At 40.6% G+C, this 24,208-nt stretch overlaps 1 protein-coding gene across 2 annotated transcripts in view; it reads left to right on the forward strand.

The window, feature by feature from the left end:
* Grp170 (Grp170 co-chaperone) overlaps positions 1-24,208 on the forward strand; it is a 201,341-nt gene that overhangs the window by 125,577 nt on the left and 51,556 nt on the right. For both annotated transcript variants that reach the window (XM_071666297.1, XM_071666296.1), the window contains exons 11-13: positions 1,612-1,762; positions 7,474-7,765; positions 14,863-15,028. In XM_071666297.1, the coding sequence (XP_071522398.1) occupies positions 1,612-1,762; positions 7,474-7,765; positions 14,863-15,028 (609 nt within the window). The remainder of the gene's footprint in view (positions 1-1,611; positions 1,763-7,473; positions 7,766-14,862; positions 15,029-24,208) is intronic.

The following is a 24,208-nucleotide window of genomic DNA, read 5'->3' on the forward strand; positions in this document are numbered from 1 at the left end:
GCAAGTATGAAGTCTGTTGTGGATGAGAGAGCTTGGGAAGTGAGTCAGTTGTTGTTCGCTGATGATACAGCGCTGGTGGCTGATTCATGTGAGAAACTGCAGAAGCTGGTGACTGAGTTTGGTAAAGTGTGTGAAAGAAGAAAGTTGGTGACTGAGTTTGGTAAAGTGTGTGAAAGAAGAAAGTTAAGAGTAAATGTGAATAAGAGCAAGGTAATTAGGTACAGTAGGGTTGAGGGTCAAGTCAATTGGGAGGTAAGTTTGAATGGAGAAAAACTGGAGGAAGTAAAGTGTTTTAGATATCTGGGAGTGGATCTGGCAGCGGATGGAACCATGGAAGCGGAAGTGGATCATAGGGTGCGGGAGGGGGCGAAAATCCTGGGAGCCTTGAAGAATGTGTGGAAGTCGAGAACATTATCTCGGAAAGCAAAAATGGGTAAGTTTGAAGGAATAGTGGTTCCAACAATGTTGTATGGTTGCCAGGCGTGGGCTATGGATAGAGTAGTGGTAGGAGGATGGATGTGCTGGAAATGAGATGTTTGAGGACAATGTGTGGTGTGAGGTGGTTTGATCGAGTAAGTAACGTAAGGGTAAGAGAGATGTGTGGAAATAAAAAGAGCGTGGTTGAGAGAGCAGAAGAGGGTGTTTTGAAATGGTTTGGGCACATGGAGAGAATGAGTGAGGAAAGATTGACCAAGAGGATATATGTGTCGGAGGTGGAGGGAACGAGGAGAAGTGGGAGACCAAATTGGAGGTGGAAAGATGGAGTGAAAAGGATTTTGTGTGATCGGAGCCTGAACATGCAGGAGGTTGAAAGGAGGGCAAGGAATAGAGTGAATTGGATCGATGTGGTATACCGGGGTTGACGTGCTGTCAGTGGATTGAATCAGGGCATGTGAAGCGTCTGGGGTAAACCATGGAAAGCTGTGTAGGTATGTATATTTGCGTGTGTGGACGTATGTATATACATGTGTATGGGGGTGGGTTGGGCCATTCCTTTCGTCTGTTTCCTTGCGCTACCTCGCAAACGCGGGAGACAGCGGCAAAAAAAAAAATATATATATATATTTATACATGTGTATATATGTATATGTCTGAGACAAAGTATGATAAAAATAAGATAAAATATTTATTACACCACCACCTTTGCTCCATCGCAACCTTCATTCCCATTTAGTTTCCACTGATGTTTTGAAATATTAAAAGTGATACACTTCCCTCACTACATCCCCACCCTTTATTTATTACCATCCTCATTTTATTGCTGCCCTCACTTCACTGCTACAAACACTCCAGCTCCCTGGCCACCAACACTCCACCACGATCCTCTCTCCACTGCCACCCTAGCTGCACTGCCAATCTCATTTCACTGCCACCCTCACTCCATTGCCATCCTCACTCCATTGTCACCTTCAATCCATTGCCATCTGTATTCCATTGTCATCCTTTGCTGCAACTCTGTCTATCAACTCCCATACTCCATCACCATCCATATTTCATCAGCACCCTCACTCCATCACTGCTGTTCCCATATTGTGCCACCTTATGCAAAAAGCTCTATGTAAATTCAAAATCTTCCTTTGTTTTTCTTGAGTATATTTATCGTATGTTTAGGCACACTTCAATATGGACGACTCTGGTGTATTGAGCCTGGTGACGATGGAAGCAGTATTTGAGAAGAGCATTCTAGTGGAAGACGAGAAACCTGAGGAGGAGGAATCAACATTATCTAAGCTTGGTAGCACCATTAGTAAGCTATTTTCAGGTAAGGGGTTTCTGCATGGTTGGAAGTGAGGGTCACTGCTGTGGATCACTTCTGGAAGTCTCTTATTTTTTCTCTGTACCCATCTGTCGTATCTTAGTGAGGTAGTGTCAAAAACAAAACAAAAAACAAAAAAATTGTAATTGCCTCCTATGCACATGTTCATTCTCTAGCTGCCCCCTGTTATATGCTCAACCCAGAACTTGCTATACACAACCAAATCTTGCTGATTACTCTATGGTTCACCTTACCTGCAACCTATGGTGTAATTTTTTCATTAGATATTTTATTACATATCTGAGAAGCCGCCCCCTGTTGCAGTGATTGTTGCCTTGGATCAAATATCAGGATCCTGACCTAAGTGATTGAATAAATTTTTGTTAGTAGTCTGGTTTTCTTTCTTTGAAAGGATATGGCAAGATTTTATTTTTTTTTTTTAGTAAAGTTCATTTATCATAACTTTATATAGACTTTTAATTTTGTATTTTTTCTTATTATACTTGATCACCATTTCCCGTGATAGCAAGGTGATGCCTGGAAACAGATGAAGAAAGACCTCTCCACTCATATATACATGTATATACATACATGCACATGCACACCCCACTGTAAACAGCATTGCTACCCTGCGTCAGCGAGGTAGAGCCAGGAAACATATGAAGAAAAGCCATATCAGCTTACACTCATTCTCTAGCTATCATGTGTAATGCACCAAAACCACAGCTCCATATCCACATTCAGACCCCACAGACCTTTCCATGGTTCTCCTCAGATGTTTGGACATTGGGAGGTTGCACCTATTGGAAGGAGTAATGTGTTCCTCGAAGGTACATTTTTTCCCAAAAAACCTGAAAAGTTAGCACTGGGAACAGAAGGCAAGAAACTCTGCATTTGTTCACATCCTTTCTCTAGCTGTCATATACAATGCACTAAAAGCACAGACCTTTCTATGGTGTCCCCAGGCCACTTTACAGGCCCTGGTTCAATCCATTGACTGCACTTCAACACCTTTATACCACATCTTTCTAATTCACTTTGTCCCATGTATGCTTTGCACTCTCCCCTACGTTCAGGCCCTGATTACTCAAATTCCTTTTCACTCCATTCTTCCATCTCCAGTTTGGTCTCCCTTTTCCTTGTCCCCTCCACTTCTGATACCTATATCCTCTTCATCAACCATTCCCCACTCATTCTCTCCACATGTCCAAACCATTTCAGCACACCCTCTTGGTCTTTCTCAACCACACACTTTTTGAAACTACATCTCTCTCTTACCCTTTTATTACTTACTAGATCAAACCACCTCACACCACTTACTATCCTCATACATTTCATTTCTCTTGTATCCACCCATATCCACACATTCTCATCTATAGTGCATACTTTGCATTCATACAACATTGTAAAAGCTAGTGTACCTTCAAACATACCCATTTTTGCCCTTCCAGATACTGATCTCTCTTTCTCCACACATTCTTCAATGCTGAGAACCTTTGCTCCCTCACCCACCTTATAACTTGCTTCCTCTTTCATGGCACCATTTGCTGCCAAGTCCACACTTTTGGGTATCTAAAATACTTCACTTCTTAAAAAAAAAATTTCATTTAAACTCACACCCCCAACTAACCTGTACCTTAACCTTATGAAACCTAATAACCTGGCTTTTATTTACATTTACTCCCAAATTTCCTCCTTTCACACTCGCTTCCAAACTCTGTCACCAGTTACTGCAGTTTCTCATTCAAATCTGCCACCAATGCTATCTCATCAGCAGACAAAGATTAACTCACTTGCCAGTCCCCCAATCCTCTACAGATTGCATAATTGCCCATTTCTCCAAGACTTTTGCATTTACCTCACTTGCCACCCCATCCATAGAATATCAAACATAGTGACATCACACAGACCATCTTTTGCTTGAAACCACTTACCCTCCTTTCTTCCTTGTTGCTCACATGCTTTACACCCTTGATAAAAACTTATCACTGCATTTAGGAGCTTTTATCCCGCACCATATATTCGTAAAGCCTAACACAAGGCATCTTTATCAACCCAATCATATGCTTTCTCCAGATCTGTGAATGCCACGTACAAATCCTTTTGTTTCTTGATTGAGTATTTTTCACAGACATTATTCTGAGTATTTTTCACAGACATTATTCAGGGGAAACATCTGATCCACGCATCCTTTGCCACTTTTGCAACAACATTGTTCCTTTCCTGTCTGATGCGTGTATATGCGAAAAATGAATTAATAAAAAGTTATACGCAACATGGAAAGGCTTTTAAAGTTACCACTTACATACGTGAAAAGAAAAGGAGATTGAGGCATTTAAGGTAGGAGATAGTCACGAAAATGTGTCCAAGGAAATATGTCCATAGATAATGAAATACTGGCTGATTTATCAACTCGGAAAATATTCAGCTCCAGGACCAGGTGGAATCCCAGCCATATTCCTCAGAAAGGTATGAAAGAAAGCAAAAACCATTGATCCTTTTACTTAGGAAAAGTTTGGAAGATGGCAAAATTGCTGACATTTACAAATTGGCATACATAACACTGATACACAAAGGAGGATCTATGGTAAAACCTAAACTATACTGATCATTTAGCTTGACCTAACAAGTGATAAATGTTCTTGAGTGATAAAAGGACATATATCAGACCATCAGATGAATATTAGTTACATAAGCAAAGCCTAACATGGATTTGTGCCTGGAAAAACTTGCGAACCCAATTATTAGCTCATTAAAATTACTTGTATGGAAGTTTAACCAATGGAAAAGGAATGGCTATTTTTTTTTTCACTTTGCAAAAGCATTTAACAAAGCAAACCACACAATTTTGTAAGAAAAGTGGCTGAGCAAAACATTATGGGTAAGGTAAGAAGATGGATTTAAAGATCTTCTAATAGACAAAGTTCAAATTTGTAGCAAATGGAGCCATGTTTGACGAGGAAGATACCCTATCATGGAATGTTGTTAGCCTCAATACTCTTTGTGATAATGATATCCAACAGAGACAGCAAAGTTGAGGAAAGCATAGAAATGATGTGTATATCACCAAAACCACAGCCCTGTAACTACAAACAGGCACCACATACCTTTCCATGGTTTACCCCTGATGCTTGAAATACTCTTTCAATCCATTTTGAATGTTATTTCAGAAGATTTGTCAAGTATCTCAGGACAACTTCAGCATTTAGGATAAAATTTCATTAGACCATGAGCCTTGTATGGTTCATGGCCATGTAGTATTCTCTTCATGTTGTATCATTGCTTTCTAAAACCTCCTTCCCATTTCCACCTCACTCTTGTTAGGGCTATAGTGTCTTCCAATTTGAAAACACTTGATATTGTTACTCATTTTCACACATATCCGTAAATCCTCCACCTCAATTCCTTGATCAGACTCCTTGACATAATTGCTGCTCCTTAACTGATTGTGTACTGATGAAGTTTTGGATTCTCTCTTGCCTTGTTCACAATCTTTTCAAAGTTTCTCTGTCCCTCCTTTTTTATCCTTTATATCCTATTAGAATCTTTTCTGATTGCTTATACCTTGCAAATGCTTGGTGTCTTTTCCACAGCACATCTTGAAGTTCCTTTACATTTTGTATGTATAAGGAATAGATATAATAATATCACAACTAGAGACACCAGGACCTGATACGCTCTGGAAAAATAAATGCAAATGTATATACTTGTAATTCTATATTTGAACTGTATGGGAAGGCAGTTTTACACATGTAGGACCCCATCTCTTGAACATTCTCTACTATCACACAATTTCTTAGATTTATATTTGACTTTACGCTTAAGACATTCCCAAATCATTCTTACCTCATACCTTTTAACTTTGGTTTCAGTCATAGCTAGATTGTATAGGTCCCTTTCCTCAAACAGTGCCTATTAGTACCTTCTCATCTTGGTTACATCCACACACATTGACACCCCAGCCCGGATCCTTTGAGGAGAGTGGGCAGTCCTCAGTTGGCTACTACTTGTCCCAGCTGTTAGAAATACAGGAATGGGAGGGTTTGCACCCCCCCAGCTCCCACCCTTCTTGGCTACTTTTTGCAACTCACAGAGAATACATGGGAAGTATTCTTTCTCTGGATGTACAGTGTTTCCCAGATGCCTGTTCTCTGACTCGTGGAAGAATTTGTCTCCTCTCATATTGGATATGTATGAATGTTTCCCCAGAATACTGATTTTTTTTCTTTTGGTAAAAGATGTTATATTAACCCTTTTTCAAGTTTTTCATGGATTAAATGTACTTTTCCAGCAGTTACCCATATCCATTCCTTCAAATACTAACTTGGCACAAATCTTGAAAGCTGCTGAAATCTTCATAATGTTTTGGCCATCAGATATTGTAAGGAGGCCGTACACTGCCAGGCATGAGAAAGGGTTGATGAAAGACTGGTTGCTTGTATTATTGTACTGAGTAGGAAACAGGAGCTGCATTTTTTTTCTTTTTTTCATTTTTTTTTTTTTTTTTTTTTTTTTTTTTTTTTTTTTTTTTTTTATACTTTGTCGCTGTCTCCCGCGTTTGCGAGGTAGCGCAAGGAAACAGACGAAAGAAATGGCCCAACCCCCCCCCATACACATGTACATACACACGTCCACACATGCAAATATACATACCTACACAGCTTTCCATGGTTTACCCCAGACGCTTCACATGCCTTGATTCAATCCACTGACAGCACGTCAACCCCTGTATACCACATCGCTCCAATTCACTCTATTCCTTGCCCTCCTTTCACCCTCCTGCATGTTCAGGCCCCGATCACACAAAATCTTTTTCACTCCATCTTTCCACCTCCAATTTGGTCTCCCTCTTCTCCTCGTTCCCTCCACCTCCGACACATATATCCTCTTGGTCAATCTTTCCTCACTCATTCTCTCCATGTGCCCAAACCATTTCAAAACACCCTCTTCTGCTCTCTCAACCACGCTCTTTTTATTTCCACACATCTCTCTTACCCTTACGTTACTTACTCGATCAAACCACCTCACACCACACATTGTCCTCAAACATCTCATTTCCAGCACATCCATCCTCCTGCGCACAACTCTATCCATAGCCCACGCCTCGCAACCATACAACATTGTTGGAACCACTATTCCTTCAAACATACCCATTTTTGCTTTCCGAGATAATGTTCTCGACTTCCACACATTTTTCAAGGCTCCCAAAATTTTCGCCCCCTCCCCCACCCTATGATCCACTTCCGCTTCCATGGTTCCATCCGCTGACAGATCCACTCCCAGATATCTAAAACACTTCACTTCCTCCAGTTTTTCTCCATTCAAACTCACCTCCCAATTGACTTGACCCTCAACCCTACTGTACCTAATAACCTTGCTCTTATTCACATTTACTCTTAACTTTCTTCTTCCACACACTTTACCAAACTCAGTCACCAGCTTCTGCAGTTTCTCACATGAATCAGCCACCAGCGCTGTATCATCAGCGAACAACAACTTCAGAAATGGTAGACCCATGAAAACATTTAAAGAGTTTGGAGTATACCTCCAGCTTGTTCTTGACTTAAGTAAATATGAGTGAAAGGCCTTTTTCAATTGTCTTTTAAAAGTTAGACACCAGTGTTTAACCTTCTTTTGAGTTGAGAAAAATTTTTACCATGTTAATTCAGCATGGATAGTATGAATACATATGTGATTTGCTAATGTTTATCTCCCAGGATCTGAAGAAGAGAAAGGTGTTGAAGAGAAAGACAACAAAACAGAGGAAAGTAATGCAGAAAAGGAGAGTGAGACAAAAGGGAACCAAAGCAAGAAGGAAGATAAAGAGAAGAAAGATAGTGAGAAGGATAACAAGAAGACTGGAGGCAAAGAGAAAGATGGGGATAAGAAGGAAGGAGAAAAGGAACTTAAACCAAAACAAGTTACAATGAAGGAGGAACTTAATTTTACAGTCACATATCTAGACATCCCAAACTTAAGCCCTGAGAACTTTGAGAAATCCAAGAAGAAGTAAGTTGAAATTTGTTTTGTGTGTTGCAATAACACACTATTTCTTTAATATACTTGAGTTCTTTAAAGAAAATTTTTTTTATTATGTCTGCCCCCATTTGCCTTGGATAGACCATGCAGGTAGGTAGAAGTTGGTAGGCAGCCAGTGACCAGGGAGGTATATTACCAGTACTACCCTCTTGGATGTCAGGAGTGTTAGTGAGGCTGCATCGTGAGCCAGCCCTGCAGTAGTTGTCACTCTGAACCCCTCTGACTCGGGCAGCTTTCTTTTCTTTCTACCTCACCTACATGTGGCTTTCTGTCAACAGACATACAATCTCACCTTGTCACACAAAATGCTTGACAATGTTTAACTTAGCTTATTCTTCCGAACTCTAGATTTTCGTACTGTGAGCATTATGTATTAGCCCAGCTTTTTGGCAAAATGATAGGAGCAACTGGTAGAAGTAGTAGGTTGGAACATTTAGTTAAGAGCATGGGGTAGAAGTAGTATGTAGGAACTATAGGCAGGAGAATAGGTCAGAGTAATCAGTAGGAATATTAGGTAGGAGCCTCTGCAAACATTGCGCTTGAGTTGGCCTCTGCCAGTGGCCTGTTAATGGTGAGACATTAGAGGCTTTAAAGCGGCACTGGAGTTTACTAGTTATGGTGATTATTGCTGTGGCCATTTCCTGAAGGGAATTCCAGGTGGGAACAGGCATCAGAGATACCAATAGATATGGAGATCTGCACATGAAAGGCTTGTTGCAGGTAATAGCAGACACTGTGAAGTCGCGAAGTCTACTTACATCTATGATAGGAGTGCTTTCAGTGAATTCGGGGTTCTTGTTCCCTTATCATTCCCTATTATTTATCAAGTTATATGGGATGGGATTGTTTTATTGAGTGTATGTGTAAAGTTTGTGACTGGTTGGTAAGGCTATTTAATGTATGTATGATTCATGGTGAGGTGCCTGAGGATTGGCGGAATGCTTGCATAGTGCCATTGTACAAAGGCAAAGGGGATAAAAGTGAGTGCTCAAATTACAGAGGTATAAGTTTGCTGAATATTCCTGGGAAATTATATGGGAGGCTATTAACTGAGAGGGCGAAGGCATGTACAGAGCATCAGATTGGGGAAGAGCAGTGTGGTTTCAGAAGTGGTAGAGGATGTGTGGATCAGGTGTTTGAAGAATGTATGTGAGAAATACTTGGAAAAGCAAATGGATTTTTATGTAGCATTTATGGATCTGGAGAAGGTATATGACAGAGTTGATAGAGATGCTCTGTGGAAGGTATTAAGAATATATGGTGTGGGAGGCAAGTTGTTAGAAGCAGTGAAAAGTTTTTATCGAGAATGTAAGGCATGTGTACATGTAGGAAGAGAGGAAAGTGATTGGTTCTCAGTGAATGTAGGTTTGCGGCAGGGGTGTGTGATGTCTCCATTGTTGTTTAATTTGTTTATGGATGGGGTTGTTAGGGAGGTGAATGCAAGAGTTTTGGAAAGAGGGGCAAGTATGCAGTCTGTTGTGGATGAGAGAGCTTGAGAAGTGAGTCAGTTGTTCGCTGATGATACAGTGCTGGTGGCTGATTCATGTGAGAAACTGCAGAAGCTGGTGACTGAGTTTGGTAAAGTGTGTGAAAGAGGAAAGCTGAGAGCAAATATGAATAAGAGCAAGGTTATTAGGTACAGTAGGGTTGAGGGACTAGTCAACTGGGAGGTAAGTTTGAATGGAGAAAAACTGGAGGAAGTGATGTGTTTTAGATATCTAGGAGTGGATTTGGCAGCGGATGGAACCATAAAAGCGGACGTGAATCATAGGGTGCGGGAGGGGGCGAAAGTTCTGGGAGCGTTGAAGAATGTGTGGAAGGCAAGAACATTATCTCGGAAAGCAAATATGGGTATGTTTGAAGGAATAGTGTCTCCAACAATGTTATATGGTTGTGAGGCGTAGGCTATAGATAGAGTTGTGCGGAGGAGGTTGGATGTGTTAGAAATGAGATGTTTGAGGACAATATGTGGTGTGAGGTGGTTTAATCGAGTAAGTAATAATATGGCAAGAGAGATGTATGGTAATAAAAAGAGTGTGGTTGAGAGAGCAGGAGAGTGTGTTTTGAAATGGTTTGGTCACATGGAGAGAATGAGTAAGGAAAGATTGACAAAGAGGATACACGTGTCAGAGGTGGAGGGAATGAGGAGAAGTGGGAGACCAAATTGGAGGTGGAAAGATGGAGTGAAAAATATTTTGAGCGATCGGGCCCTGAACATGCAGGAGGGTGAAAGGCGTGCAAGGAATAGAGTGAATTGGAACGATTTGGTATACCAGGGTCGACGTGCTCTCAATGGATTGAACCAGGGCATGTGAAGCGTCTCGGTAAACCATGGAAAGTTCTGTGGAGCCTGGATGTGGAAAGGGAGCTGTGGTTTTGATGCATTATTACATGACAGCTGGAGACTGAGTGTGAACGAATGTGGCCTTTGTTGTCTTTTCCTTGCGCTACCTCGTGCATATAAGGGGGGAGGGGGTTGTTATTTCATGTGTGGTGGGGTGGGGATGGGAATGAATAAAGGCAGACATTATGAATTATCTACATGTGTATATATGTATATGTGTGTGTGTGTATATATATGTATACGTTGAGATGTATAGGTATGTATATTTGCTTGTGTGGACGTGTATGTTGGTGGGTTGGTCCATTTTTTCTTCTGTTTCCTTGCGCTACCTCGCTAACGCGGGAGACAGCGCCAAAGCAAAATAAATATAAAATAAATATTTTTGTAAGAGTTTCCCAACTTAATATACTGAGTTACAGAAAAAAGAAGAAAAAGCCATAAATGCAGTAAAAGAAATAACCCAAAATACTTTTACGTAAAGCAGAATGTGAATCCAAAACAAACTCCATTGACCCACTCAAAACTGAAGAAGCCATTTTTACAGATGGCTGAAAGGAGAAGTTAGATGGAAAGAAGGCAATACAAGTCTGTATTCAGCAAGCCAAAAACAGTATTAACAATAATTGTCCCAACTGACTTTTCCCTAAAATGTAATACCACAGGGGTACATATAGCAGGTATCACCTTCTCAAACAAGATATCAGTTGGGCCATTTAGAGCATACTCATGCACTTGGCCCTAAGATTGGACTCCTGGAGCTCTGATGATTCATAAGTAAATACAAGTCACCTCTAGCATGTGCATTAAGTATCCTCTGAAGAAAAATTCTGGAATCTGGCATCATTCCCAAGAATTAGAAATTGACCCTAATTGCTCCTCTCCACAAAGGTGGAAGTAAAACAATCCATAACATTGCACGTCATTGATATCTTTGAAAGTGAAATCTTTGAAAGCTTCATAACCCAGGACAACATGGTTTCAGGTTGGGAAGATCTTACCTATCTCAGTTGCTTAACCATTATTATAGGATTACTGAAGTTCTAGAAAACAGAAAATGCTGAAGAAATTTACACTGACTTTATAGGAGCATTTGACAAATGTTACCATAGTGTCATAGCACATAAAATGTGAAAGATGGTAATAACTGGAAAAATTGGAGTATGGATATACACCTTCTTGGAGAATAGTTCACAACACACAGTTGTAAACCATGCCTTATCTAATGCCTTTATAGTAAACAAAAGCTCAATCCCCAGGGAACTGTACTTCACCCCTCATGTTCTTCATTTTCATTTCTGACATCGACACAAACACGAGCCACAGTTCCTTATCATTTGCAGATGATACAAGAATAAGTATGAAAATCACATCAGTGGAATCTACCAAAAGAATTCAAAGACATAAGGTAAACTCTTCAATTGGGCAAATGAGAACAACTTGCTTTTCAGTGGAGATAAATTTCGACTCCTCCAGTATGGGGAAAATGAAATGAAATGCACCACAATACTGGAGAGACACAGACAACATAACAATGGTTGCCTTATGCAGAAGGATGGAAGGCTGAATCCTGCAGACCTGTAGGACAAGGGAAGAAAAACCAATGATATTATTCAGAGCTCTTATTCTTGCATGGATTAAGTATTGCTGTGTTCAGACATAACCCTGCAAGGTGGATGAAATTGCAGATTTAGGTGTTCAGAAATCTTTCACAGTGCATATTAATGAGGTAAAGGAACCAAGTTATTGGGAACAACTAAAAACACTGGAGCGCAGATGGGAGAGGTATATCATTCGTGCCAGGAATATCCTAAAAGGTATGGTTTCCATCCTACAGGCATGACAGGCATGAAAGACTGTAAAATACTACCTCAAAAATCCAAAGGTGCCGTGCATGAAAAGGAAGAAGACCTAAAATATCCGGGCCCCAAGACTCTTCAGCACTTCGCCATTTACCATCTGAAACAGCATGGGATGCATAGTAGAGTAATTCAAGAGTACATTGGATGATTACTTACAAACAAAGTTTACTGGACCTGCTAGCCTGTGAGGACTATGTGGGCTTGAGAGCTGCTGCTTCCATTAGCATGGTTGATCAATCGCCTAATCCAGCAACCTGGGCTCATCCCGGGATGTGGGGTTGAAGGTCCCCAAGGACTCCAGGAGGTATCCACATATTGGATAGGGATGGTGATTAATAAACATTGCTCTTAATATTCTGCCCCAGGATCCCCCTCCTTTGAAGCTCTGAGAGCACTTGAGAAGCCACCCACATTCATCGAGGGGGAAGATCACAGGTCAAGAAGTATTGTGATGTGTATACATGTATGAGGTTAGTGGAAGGCTGTTAAGTGTTGAGTAACTTCAGTGTGGAAGTTACATCTCAGGCATGAGGGCTCTCGTGACACGGTGAATCAATTTTTATAATGTTGGAGGGATAGATGGTGTCCAAAACACAAGATGAGTATAATTTGTACTTGCCTTGGGAGTGCAGTTCCAGATGAGTGTATATCTGGTGGGATGGGGTCCAATGCTAAGTTGTGAGGGCAGTTAATCAGTGTTTATTGAGTCGGTACTCTGTGTATGGAGTTACACACAATACTGGATAACGTTGTCTCAATGTTAAGGGTTGAAATTGAACACCAGGATTAAACTACTTATTATTTTTTTATTATTTTTTATTTTCCTTTATCGCTGTCTTCCGCGTTATCGAGGTAGTGCAAGGAAACAGATGAAAGAATGGCCCAACCCACCCACATACACATGTATATACATACATGTCCACACGCGCAAATATACATACCTATACATCTCAATGTATACATATATATACACACACAGACATATACGTATATACACATGAACTTAATTCATACCATCTGCCTTTATTCATTCCCATCGCCACCTCACCACACATGAAATAACAAGGAAATAAAACATGGAGAGAATGAGTGAGAAAAGACTAACCAAGAGGATATATGTGTCAGAGGTGGAGGGAACAAGGAGAAGTGGGAGACTAGATTGGAGGTGGAAAGATGGAGTGAAAAATATTTTGAGTGATCGGGGTCTGAACATGCAGGAGGGTGAAAGGCGTGCAAGGAATAGAGTGAATTGGAACGATGTGGTATACCGGGGTCGACGTGCTGTCAATGGATTGAACCAGGGCATGTGAAGCATCTGGGGTAAACCATGGAAAGTTCTGTGGGGCCTGGATGTGGAAAGTGAGCTGTGGTTTTGGTGCATTATTACATGACAGCTAGAGACAGTGTGAACGAATGGGGCCTTTGTTGTCTTTTCCTAGCGCTACCTCGCACACATGAGGGGGAGGGGGTTGTTATTTCATGTGTTGCGAGGTGGCGATGAGAATAAATAAAGGCAGACAGTATGAATTGTGTACATGTGTATATATGTATATGTTTGTGTGTTTATATATATATGTATACGTTGAGATGTATATGTATGTATGTGTGTGTGGATGTGTATGTATATACATGTGTATGTGGGTGGGCTGGGCCATTCTTTCGTCTGTTTCCTTGCGTTACCTCGCTAACGCGGGAGACAGCGACAAAGCAAAATAATAATAAAAAAAAACCATGATCTTTCAATTGTTTTTTTTGATGTTTCGTACTTACATATTTAAACTGCATTAGTCTCATAGTTTTTTATTTGTTCAGCTAACATTTCTACTCTTTTTTTTTTTCTCTGGTGATACATATTTTACCACATTCTCTTGCTATCATTTTGTAGATATTATCACAGTTGCCAGATCTTAAGATTCTTCTGTTTCTAAATCCATCACTGGCAGTTATGAAATTGAGAAGAGGGGTAAAACTGAAAAACTTTGGTTTTGATTAGCAAGGGCAACTTTAGTGGTATGCTGTCTGGATTAACTTTGACCAGTTTCCATACTTAATTTTTGTCCTCATATTTTCTTGATTCAGGGCATTGTAAACTTTTCATGCTGCTCACACATGATAGAAAGAGTATAGTGATAGTTAATTCGCAGACAAATAGATTTTATCCAAGTTGTAGTTTTTTTGTGTGTGAGATTACTTCTCATTTGTATAGGGAGAGTTTTACACTCGTGTTGCTCCTTGGCTTGATGTATCATGTCTTTATACTTGTGTATGTACAGACACACAGCCTAATCTGGGTAGCTGTTTGTCAACCAACCCCAAGGGGAGGTTGAACACTTTGGTTAGGTGAAAGGCGAGTGTCACCCCCACGATTTGAACCCATGAGGGTCCAACCCTGGAGTGGCCTGAGCTGAGTCAAGGTCAGGAATGCTAGTTACAATACCAAGGAGGCCCTATGTTTGTGTGTTTTGAAGTATGATGATACACAGGATGATGGCTGAACTACTAATTTCAGGTACTGTACATAGCCATAGAGTGTTAGCTATGGTGAGTTAGCTCATTGAAACAAGTTGATTTAGGCAACTGAAAACAAAATTGGTGTGAGTTAGAATCACATGTATTTGTATAGATGTGTACCTTGTGACTTTGCTTTGTGTGCTTAAGCCATGCCAGTTCTCATTCCTATACTCTATCTCTAGCTTGCTTGCTTAGTTAGCAGTTTATGAGCTTATTGTGCAAAAGTTTTGATTATAAATTTTTATCTACCTGTGTCAAATGTATGCTGCTCCCTGTGTGCAGAGTATGGTGATTGATTTAGATTCTTTACCCAATTACTTCATTTGAAATGCATTTTCATCATCCTTTTCTAGATTGGAGGATATTAATGCAGCTGAAAGTGCTCGTAAAGAGAGAGAGGCTGCGCGTAATAATCTAGAGAGTTACATCATGGATGCCCAGGATAAATTGTGGCAAGGAGAGTATGAAGTAGCATCTACTGATGAACAACGTACAGCTATCCGTGAGATGTGTTCCATGGTAAGTAGGATGATGATGAATGTTGAGTGCTTCTGGTCGTTAGGGATGACTTCCTTCAGAATGTAGATACGTAGCAGTGATTTTTAAAACTTGGAAGATTATTTTTGTACAATTTAATGTAGCAGAAGTCTGATGCATGTTTAGGAAAAGAATATAAGATGCATATAACATTGAACTAATTTTTTTGAAAGTAGATTTAAATGCAACTTCCTGCAGAATGTAAGAGTATAGCATAAATTATTTCAAAACTGTAAAAGAGTAGTATCTTAGAATTTATTGCTAGACAAGGCTGATTCTTGTTGAGTAAAAGAAAAAATATGAAAGTGCCTATAACACTAAACTGATTAATTTTTTTGGAAGAAGTCCAAGTTTAAATTAAAGTAGATGGAGGATTTATTTCACAGCTTGCCACTTCCTGCATGAGTGAGGTAGCACCAGGAACAGATGGAAAAAAGGCTCTGTTTGCTTACATCCATTCCCTAACTGTCTTGTGTAATGTACTGAAGTCCCTTAACCATAACCAGGCCCCGCAGACCTTTCCATGGTGTCTTCCACTTGCTTCTAATGACATGAATTAGTGTCTGGAAAACACATCACCCTGTATATTCTGTATAGTTCCAATTCAGTGTTCCATGCACCCTCCTGCATGCTTAGGCCTCGATCACTCAAATTCATTTTCTCTCTCTACTTCCATCACCTGTTTGGTTTCACTTCTTTTCTCCTCCACATTGGATGCACATATCCTCTTAGTAGTGGCAGCCGGGGGGCTCAGCACATCCATTTTGTTTAGACTTGTATAGAATTGCAGTATGAAGTATGATGTGAAAGCTTTTGGTCAAGTGAGCCTTCCCTTTTTTTTGGAAGCTGCTGCTGCCCCTGCTTATTCAACCATGCCTCACTCATTCTCTCCTTATGTCCAAATATTTTCTTTTGTTACTACCTCACATCACTTATTATTATCAGACGTTTCATTTCCAGTATGTCCCAAATACTCTGCACTGTGTATCTGTCTATCTATTTATATCTCTGAAACCCATTCCCAGTGGGAACTCCCATCTAGGGGATGACCACAGAAAAAGTCTCAAATTATCCCTGTCTTATATACCTCCCTCTCATACTCTGTTCTATACATCTTCCACCATTTCTCTCCCTCCAATACTCTTCCATTTTATATCCCCATGTCACAGGTGATCTTCCTCCTGCATCAACCTCTTTAATTGTACTATCTTAGACTTTCCTTGTAAACTCTTTGCATTCTTTCCATGTGCCCAAACCACCTTTAAAGTATTCTCTTTCACCCTTGCTATTAATCCACAATTCATTCCCGTTACATTCCCTGATATACCACATCTCTTATGCACCCCGTCACTTATTTCTTCATTCCATCTTGTCATACTACATGACCCTCTCAAATAGCTCATTTCTATAGCCAGTATATTTTTTTAAGTCTGTGCCTCATTCCATATCCATGTTTTGGCTGCATAGGTCAGGGTTGGGAGGTCTGTGCTGTCGCTTAATCCTCTCTTCTCTCCCATACTTTCACTGCTACCCTTAAATCCTAAAGGACTTTATGACTGTTCTTTCCTGTACTGTTCTTCCCTTTTATCTTTCCTTCTATCTCACCAAACTTAACTGAGATAGCACTGCACATTTTTTTCATCAGTAGCCCAAGCCTTGCATCCATACATAATTTCTACAGCCTGGACTTTTTAAGTCTGTGCCCCATTCCATATCCATTGCTGCATAGGTCAGGTTGGGAGGATAATGCTGTCTCTTAATCCTTTCTTCACTTACATACTTTCACCTCTACCCCTCATTATTCTAAGTGACTTGACTGTTCTTCCCTTTTATATCTCCTTTCATGTCTCCTGATTTACCTAAGATGGCGCTGCACGTTTTCGTTTATAGCCCATGCTTCGCATCCATATAACAACATTGTGACTACTGTACTGTACCTTCAGACATAACTATTTTTGACCTTCCAGACAATGACCTCTTTTTCCAAGATGATAAATGATTAAGATAAAGTAAAAAGAACATATGGGACATTATTATAATCACTGTTAAAAGTAGAAGTTGGAAAGAGTATTTAATATCAAAATGTAAGGGGAGAAGTATCTGTGGAGACTGTACATTCTGGGAAGACTATTAGTTTCTTGGTAAATGAAATGGGAATCATGAAAACCTTTCGAGTATGAGTACTCGCTGGGCTTTATATTTGAAATTTTTGTTCAGCCATGAATTTCTTTGTCATTGTTTATTGCACCATTGTTTATTATCCCTAGGGATAGGGGAGAAAGAATACTTCTCACGTATTCCCTGCGTGTCGTAGAAGGCGACTAAAAGGGGAGGGAGCGGGAGGCTGGAAATCCTCCCCTCTCGTTTTTTTTTAATTTTCCAAAAGAAGGAACAGAGAAGGGGGCCAGGTGAGGGTATTCCCTCAAAGGCCCAGTCCTCTGTTCTTAACGCTACCTCGCTAATGCGGGTAATGGCGAATAGTTTGAAAAAAAAAAAAACAGTACACGTGAAAGGTATAAAGATGTTTTGAATTATGTTGTGCTTGAGGAACATGTCTGCACAGGAATTTTTTAGAGTAACACAATGGATGGGCCTTGTGCCATCAGCTTCAGGAACAGTTGATAGGTTCCTTTACCATGCATCTTGTGTACTGATAACATGGTAATTTGACATTGTTCAACTTTTTTTGTTTTAGTGAACCTTGAAAATGTTTATCTTATAGATAGTTATATTGGTTTGTAATTGTTCGTTGCTACCTCAACAGCATTTATTATCGACCCAGATGGTACAAATTTGTTATATTTAGGATATTCATTGTATAGGGCAAAGGAATTATGTGGTAATAGAATTGTTTGTATACCTTAGGATAGGGGAGAAAGATTACTTCCCACTTATTCCCTGCATGTCATAGAAGGTGAGTAGAAGGGGTGGGAGTGGGGGACTGGCAATCCAACCTTCCTCTTTAACTTTTTTAGAAGGAACAGAGATGCAGGCAAAGTAAGGGTTTTTCGCTCTGAGGCTGTCATCTGTTCTTAACCTCACTAAAGCGGGAAATATATCTATGAAAAAAAATGTCTGGCTCACTTATTAAGTTATAGTTGTATCAGGTGGGGGAGAAAGAATTCTGTTTCCAGGTTACTGGAGCAGGGGGCCTGGAAACCATCCCCTTCCTGTATTTCAATTTCTAAAAGAGGAAACAAAAGAAGGAGCCAGGCTGGGAGTGCTCATCCTCCTATAAGGCTCAGACTTGGGTGTCTGAATGTGTGTGGATGTAACCAAGATGAGAAGAGAGGAGAGTTAGGTAATGTTGGAAGAAAGAAACAGGATATTCTGGTTCTGAGTGAAACAAAGCTCAAGGGTAAAGGGGAAGAATGGTTTGGAAGTGTCTTAGGAGTAAAGTCAGGGGTTGGCTGGTAGTGCTCATCCTCCTTCAAGGCTCAGATTGGGGTGTCTGAATGTTTGTGGATGTCACCAAGATGAGAAGAGAGGAGAGATAGGTAGTGTTTGAAGAAAGATACCAGGATGTTCTGGCTCTGTGTGAAACAAAGCTCAAGGGTAAAGGGGAAGAATGGTTTGTAAGTGTCTTGAAGTAAAGTCAGGGGTTGGTGAGAGGACAAGAGGAAAGGAATGAGTAGCACTGCTCCTAAGGCAGGTGGTGTGGGATTGTGTAATAGAATGCAAGACAGTAGATTCTAGTTTGAGGTGGGTAAAACTGAAAGTGGATGGTGAGAGATACCTGATTTTTGGTGCTTATGCACATAGTCATGAGAAGAAAGATCATGAGAGGCAAGTGTTTGGGAACAGTTGTGTGTGTGTGTCAGCCAGTTTTGATGTATGAGACTGTTTATGAGTGATGGGCGATTTAGATGCAAAGGTAAGTCATTTGGCAGTTGAGGCTATGATTAGTGTGAATAGGGTATTCACGTTATGAATGGAAATGGTGAAAAGCTTGTGGAGTTGTGTAACAAAACAACTGGTTTGAAAAGAGAGAGAGATACACAAGTGTACATATGTGAGTAGGAGGAATGGTCATGAGGCATTATGAGATTACATATTAATTGATAAGTGTGTAAAAGAGAGACTTTTGGATGTAAATGTGCTGAGAGGGGTAGCTGGTGGAATGTTGATCACCATCTTGTGGAAGCAAGGATGAAGATATATTGAGGTTTTCGAAAAAGAGGAAACAATGTCAGGGAGAAGAGAGTGGTGAGAATAAGTGAGCTTGGAAAGGAGACTTTTGTGAAGAAATACCAGCAGAGATTGAGTGTAGAATGGCAAAAGAATGAGAGCAAGTTAAGTGAGGGGAGCGGGTGAGGAATGGGAAGTATTTCAGGAAGCAGCAATGGCATGTGTAATAGATGCATGCTGCACACGAAAGGTGGGAAATGGGGAGATTACAAAAGGTAGCTCGTGTTGGGATGAAGAAGTAAAGTTACTTGTGAAAGAGAAAAGATAGGCATTTAGGTGTTACAGGAGGAAGGTCAAATTAGTTGGGGTATGTATAAGAGAAAGCAGGAGGAGGCCAAGAGGAAGGTGCAAGGGATGAAAAGGAGGGCAAATTAGAGTTGGGGTGTGAGAGTATCATCAAACTTTAAGGTGAATGGAAAGATGTTTTGGATAAATGGGAACATTGGTGAAGGGGGTAAAAGGGGAAGTGATGATGTATTGGTAGTGATGAAGTGAGGAGGAGATGGAGTGAGAGTATTTTGAAGGATTGTTTAATGTGTTTGATGATAGAGAGGCAGATGTAGGGTGTTTTGGTTGGATTGATATGCAAAGTGAGGGGGTCATGGACTATGGTTCAGTAAAAATAAATTAGGTGGTGAAAGCCTTGTGTTGGATGAAATGCAGCAAGGTAGCTTGAGTGGATGTTATTGCAGAGTTGCCCTCTGCCAATAGCCCATTAAGGATGAGGCACTAAAGGCTAAGAAGTGGCACTGGAAGTCTCTAGTTATGGAGATTCTATTGCTGTGGCCATCCCCTTGAGGGAGTTCCAGTTGCAACAAGCATCAGAGATTGATAGAATTTATTAAGGAAGGAGGTGACTTGCATTGTTGGTTGGTTGGTGAGGATATTCGCTCTATGTATAGATCATGGGGAAGCGCACGAGGATTGGCAAAATGCTTGTACAGAGACGTTGTATGGAAAGGCAAAGAGTTATAAATGTAAATGTTCAAACTAGAGAGGTATAAGTTTGTTGAGTATACCTGGTAAGTTTTATGGAAGGGTATTGATTGAGAGGGTGAAGTCATGTTCAGAAATTCAGTTTTGGGAGGAGCAGCGTGGTTTCAGAAATAGTAGAGGATGTATGGATTAATTGCTTGCTTTGAAGAATGTGGAGAAATACATAGAAAAACAGAGGGATTTGTATGTGCCCTTTATAGATATGGAGAAGGCATATGATAGTGTTGATAGATGTTTTATGGAAGGTCTTAAGAATATATGTCGTAGAAAGTAAGCTGCCAAGAGTGAGAAGTTTTCATCAAGGGTGTAAGGCATGTGTACGAGAAGGAAGAGAGGAGAGTGAATGATTTCCTGTGAAGGTTTGTCTGCAGGGAGGTAGTGTGATATGACCATGGTTGTTTGATTTGTTTATGGATTGGGTGGTGAAGGAGGTAAATTCAAGGGTCTCAAAGAAAGAGGCAAGTTTTAAGTCTGTTGTGATGAGGGGGGTCTGGGAAGTGAGTGAGCTGTTGCTTGCTGATGATACAGCACTGGTGGCTGATTTGAGTGAGAAACTGCCGATAGTGGAAGAGTGTTTAAAAGCAAAAAGTTGAGAATTGATTTGAATAAAAGCAAAGTTATTAGGTTCAGCAGGGCTAAGGAACAAATTAGTTGGGATGTAAGTATGAAAAGAGAAAAAAATGAAGGAATTGAAGTGCTTTAGATATCTGCCTAGAGTGGACTTGGCAGCACTTGGAAACAGAAGGGGCAAAGGTTCTGGGAGTGCTAAAGAATGTGTTGAAAGAGGGAATGGTATCTCAAAGGGTAAAAATAGGTATATACTGAAGGAGTAGTAGTTTCAATAATATATGGTTGCAAGGCATGGGCTATAGATAGGGTTGTGTGAAGGAAGGTGGATGTGTTTGAAATGAAATGTTTGAGAACAACGTCTGGTGTGAGTTGGTTTGATGGAGTAAGTAATGAAAGGGTAGGGAGAGGTGTGGAAGTAAAAAGTATGGTTGAGAGAGCAGAAGAGGGTGTGTTGAAATGGTTTGGACATATGGAGAGAATGAGTAAGGAAAGGGTTACAAAGAGGATACATGTATATACATGTGTACATGAGTGGGTTGGGCCATTTCTCTTCTGTTTCCATGCGCTACCTCGCTAATGCAGGAGATGGCGGTTAAGTATAATAATATATGTATGTATATTTTTTTATTATACTTTGTCACTGTCTCTGGCGTTAGCGAGGTAGTGCAAGGAAATAGACAAAAGAATGGCCCAACCCACCCACGTACACATATATATATTTAACGCCCACATGCGCACATATACATACCTATACATTTCAACGTATACATACATATACTTGCACAAACATATACATTTATACACATGTACATATTCATACTTGCTGCCCTTCATCCATTCCCTTCGCCACCCCACCCCACATGAAATGGTACCCCCTCCCCTTGTACATGCGTGCAATGTAGAACTAGGAAAAGACAACAAAGGCCACATTTGTTCACACTCAGTCTCTAGCTGTCATGTGTAATGCACTGAAACCATAGCTCCCTTTCCACATCCAGGCCCCACAAAACTTTCTATGGTTTACCTCAAATGCTTCACATGCCCTGGTTCAATCCATTGACAACATGTCAGCCCCAGTATACCACATCATTCCAATTCACTCTATTCCTTGCATGCCTTTTACCCTCCTGTGTGTTCAGGCCCCAATTGCTCAAAATATTTTTCTCTCCATCCTTCCATCTTCAATTTGGTCTCCCACTTCTTGTTCCCTCCACTTCTGACACATATATCCTCTTTGTCAGTCTTTCCTCACTCATTCTCTCCATGTGACCAAACCATTTCAATACACCCTCTTCTGCTCTCTCAATCAGTGAAGGGGGCGTATAGGGAGGTAATAACAAGTTGTGATGAAGTGAGGAGATGGAGTGAATACTTTAAAGGTTTGTTGAATGTGTTTGATGATAGAGTGGCAGATATAGGATGCTTTGGTTGGGGTGGTGTGCAAAGTGAGAGGGTCTGGGAGAATGGTTTCTTGAACTGAGAAGAGGTAGTGAAAGCTTTGCAGAAGATGAAAGCCATCAAGGTGGAGGGTTTCGATGGTATCGCAGTGGAATTTATATAAAAAAAAAAAATGGGGTGACTGTTTTGTTGATTGGTTGGTAGGGATATTCAATGTATGTATGGATCGTGGTGAAGTGCCTGAGGATTGGCGGAATGCTTGCATAGTGCCATTGTACAAAGGCAAAGGGGATAAAGGTGAGTGTTCAAATTACAGAGGCATAAGTTTGTTGAGTATTCCTGGGAAATTGTATGGGAGCGTATTGATTGAGAGGGTGAAGGCATGTACAAAGCATCAGATTGGGGAAGAGCAATGTGGTTTCAAAAGTGGTAGAGGATGTGTGGATCAGGTGTTTGCTTTGAAGAATTTATGTGAGAAATATTTAGAGAAACGGATAGATTTGTATGTGGCATTTATGGATCTGGAGAAGGCATATGATAGGGAGATAGAGATGCTGTGTGGAAGGTAATAAGAGCATATGGTGTGCGAGGTAAGTTGATGTAAACAGTGAAAAGCTTTTACCAAGGATGTAAGGCGTGTGTACGAGTAGGAAGAGAGGAAAGTAATTGGTTCCCAGTGAATGTCAGTTTGCGGCAAGGGTGCGTGATGTCTCCATGGTTGTTTAATTTGTTTATGGATGGAGTGGTTAGGGAGGTGAATGCAAGAGTTTTGGAGAGAGGGGCAAGTATGCCGTCTGTTATGGATGAGAGGGCTTGGGAAGTGAGTCAGTTGTTGTTCGCTGATAATACAGTGCTGGTGACTGATTTGAGTGAGAAATTGCATAAGTTGGTGACTGAGTTTGGTAAAGTATGTGAAAGAAGAAAGTTGAGAGTAAGTGTGAATAAGAGGAAGGTTATTAGATTCAGAAGGGTTGTGGGACAAGTTAATTGGGAGGTAAGTTTGAATGGAGAAAAACTGTAGGAAGTAAATTGTTTTAGATATCTGGGAGTGAATTTAGCAGCAAATGGAACCATGGAAGCAGAAGTGAATCTTAGGGTGGGGAGGTAGTGAAGGTTATGGGAGCGTTGAAGAATGTGTGGAAGGCAAGAATGTTATCCCTGAGAGCAAAAATGGGTATGCTTGAAGGAAAAGTGGTTCCAACAATGTTATATGGTTGCGAGGCATGGGCTGTAGATAGAGTTTTGCAGAGGAGGGTGGATGTATTGGAAATGAAGTGTTTGAGGACAATGTGTGGCATGAGGTGGTTTAAGTAATGAAAGGGTAAGAGGGATTTGTGGTAATAAAAGTGTGGTTGATAGAGCAGAAGAGGGTGTGTTGAAGTGGTTTTGACACATGGAGAGAATGGTTGAGGAAAGATTGACAAAGAGGATATATGTGTCAGAGGTGGAGAGAAGAAGAAGTGAGACCAAGTTGGAGGTGGAAGGATGGAGTGAAAAAATTTTTGAGGGATTGGAACCTGAACATAAAGGAGGGTGAAAGGCTTGCAAGGAATAGAGTGAATTGGAGTGATATGGTATACTGGGGTCAACATGCTGTCAGTGGATTGAGCCAGGGCATATGAAGGGTCAGGGGTAAACCATGGAAAGGTCTGTGGTCCCTAGATGTGGAAAGGGAGCTGTGGTTTCGGAGCATTGCACATGACAGCTAGTGACTGAGTGTTGAGTTTGAATGAATGTGGCCTTTTTGCCTTTTCCTTTCACCACCTAGCTGGAATGTAGGGGGGATGATGTTTCCTGCATGGTGGGGTGGCGACGGGAATGGATGACAGCAAGCAAGTATGAATATGCACGTGTTTATATTTATGTCTGTATGTATATGTATGTATATGTTGAAATGTATATGTATATATATGTGCATGTATGGGTGTTTACGTATATATATGTGTATATCAGTTGGTAGGCCATTATTCATCTGTTTCCTTGCACTACCTCACTGATGCAGGAAACAGA

Source organism: Panulirus ornatus, chromosome 11, assembly GCF_036320965.1.
Source record: "Panulirus ornatus isolate Po-2019 chromosome 11, ASM3632096v1, whole genome shotgun sequence".
Lineage (NCBI taxonomy): Eukaryota > Metazoa > Arthropoda > Malacostraca > Decapoda > Palinuridae > Panulirus > Panulirus ornatus.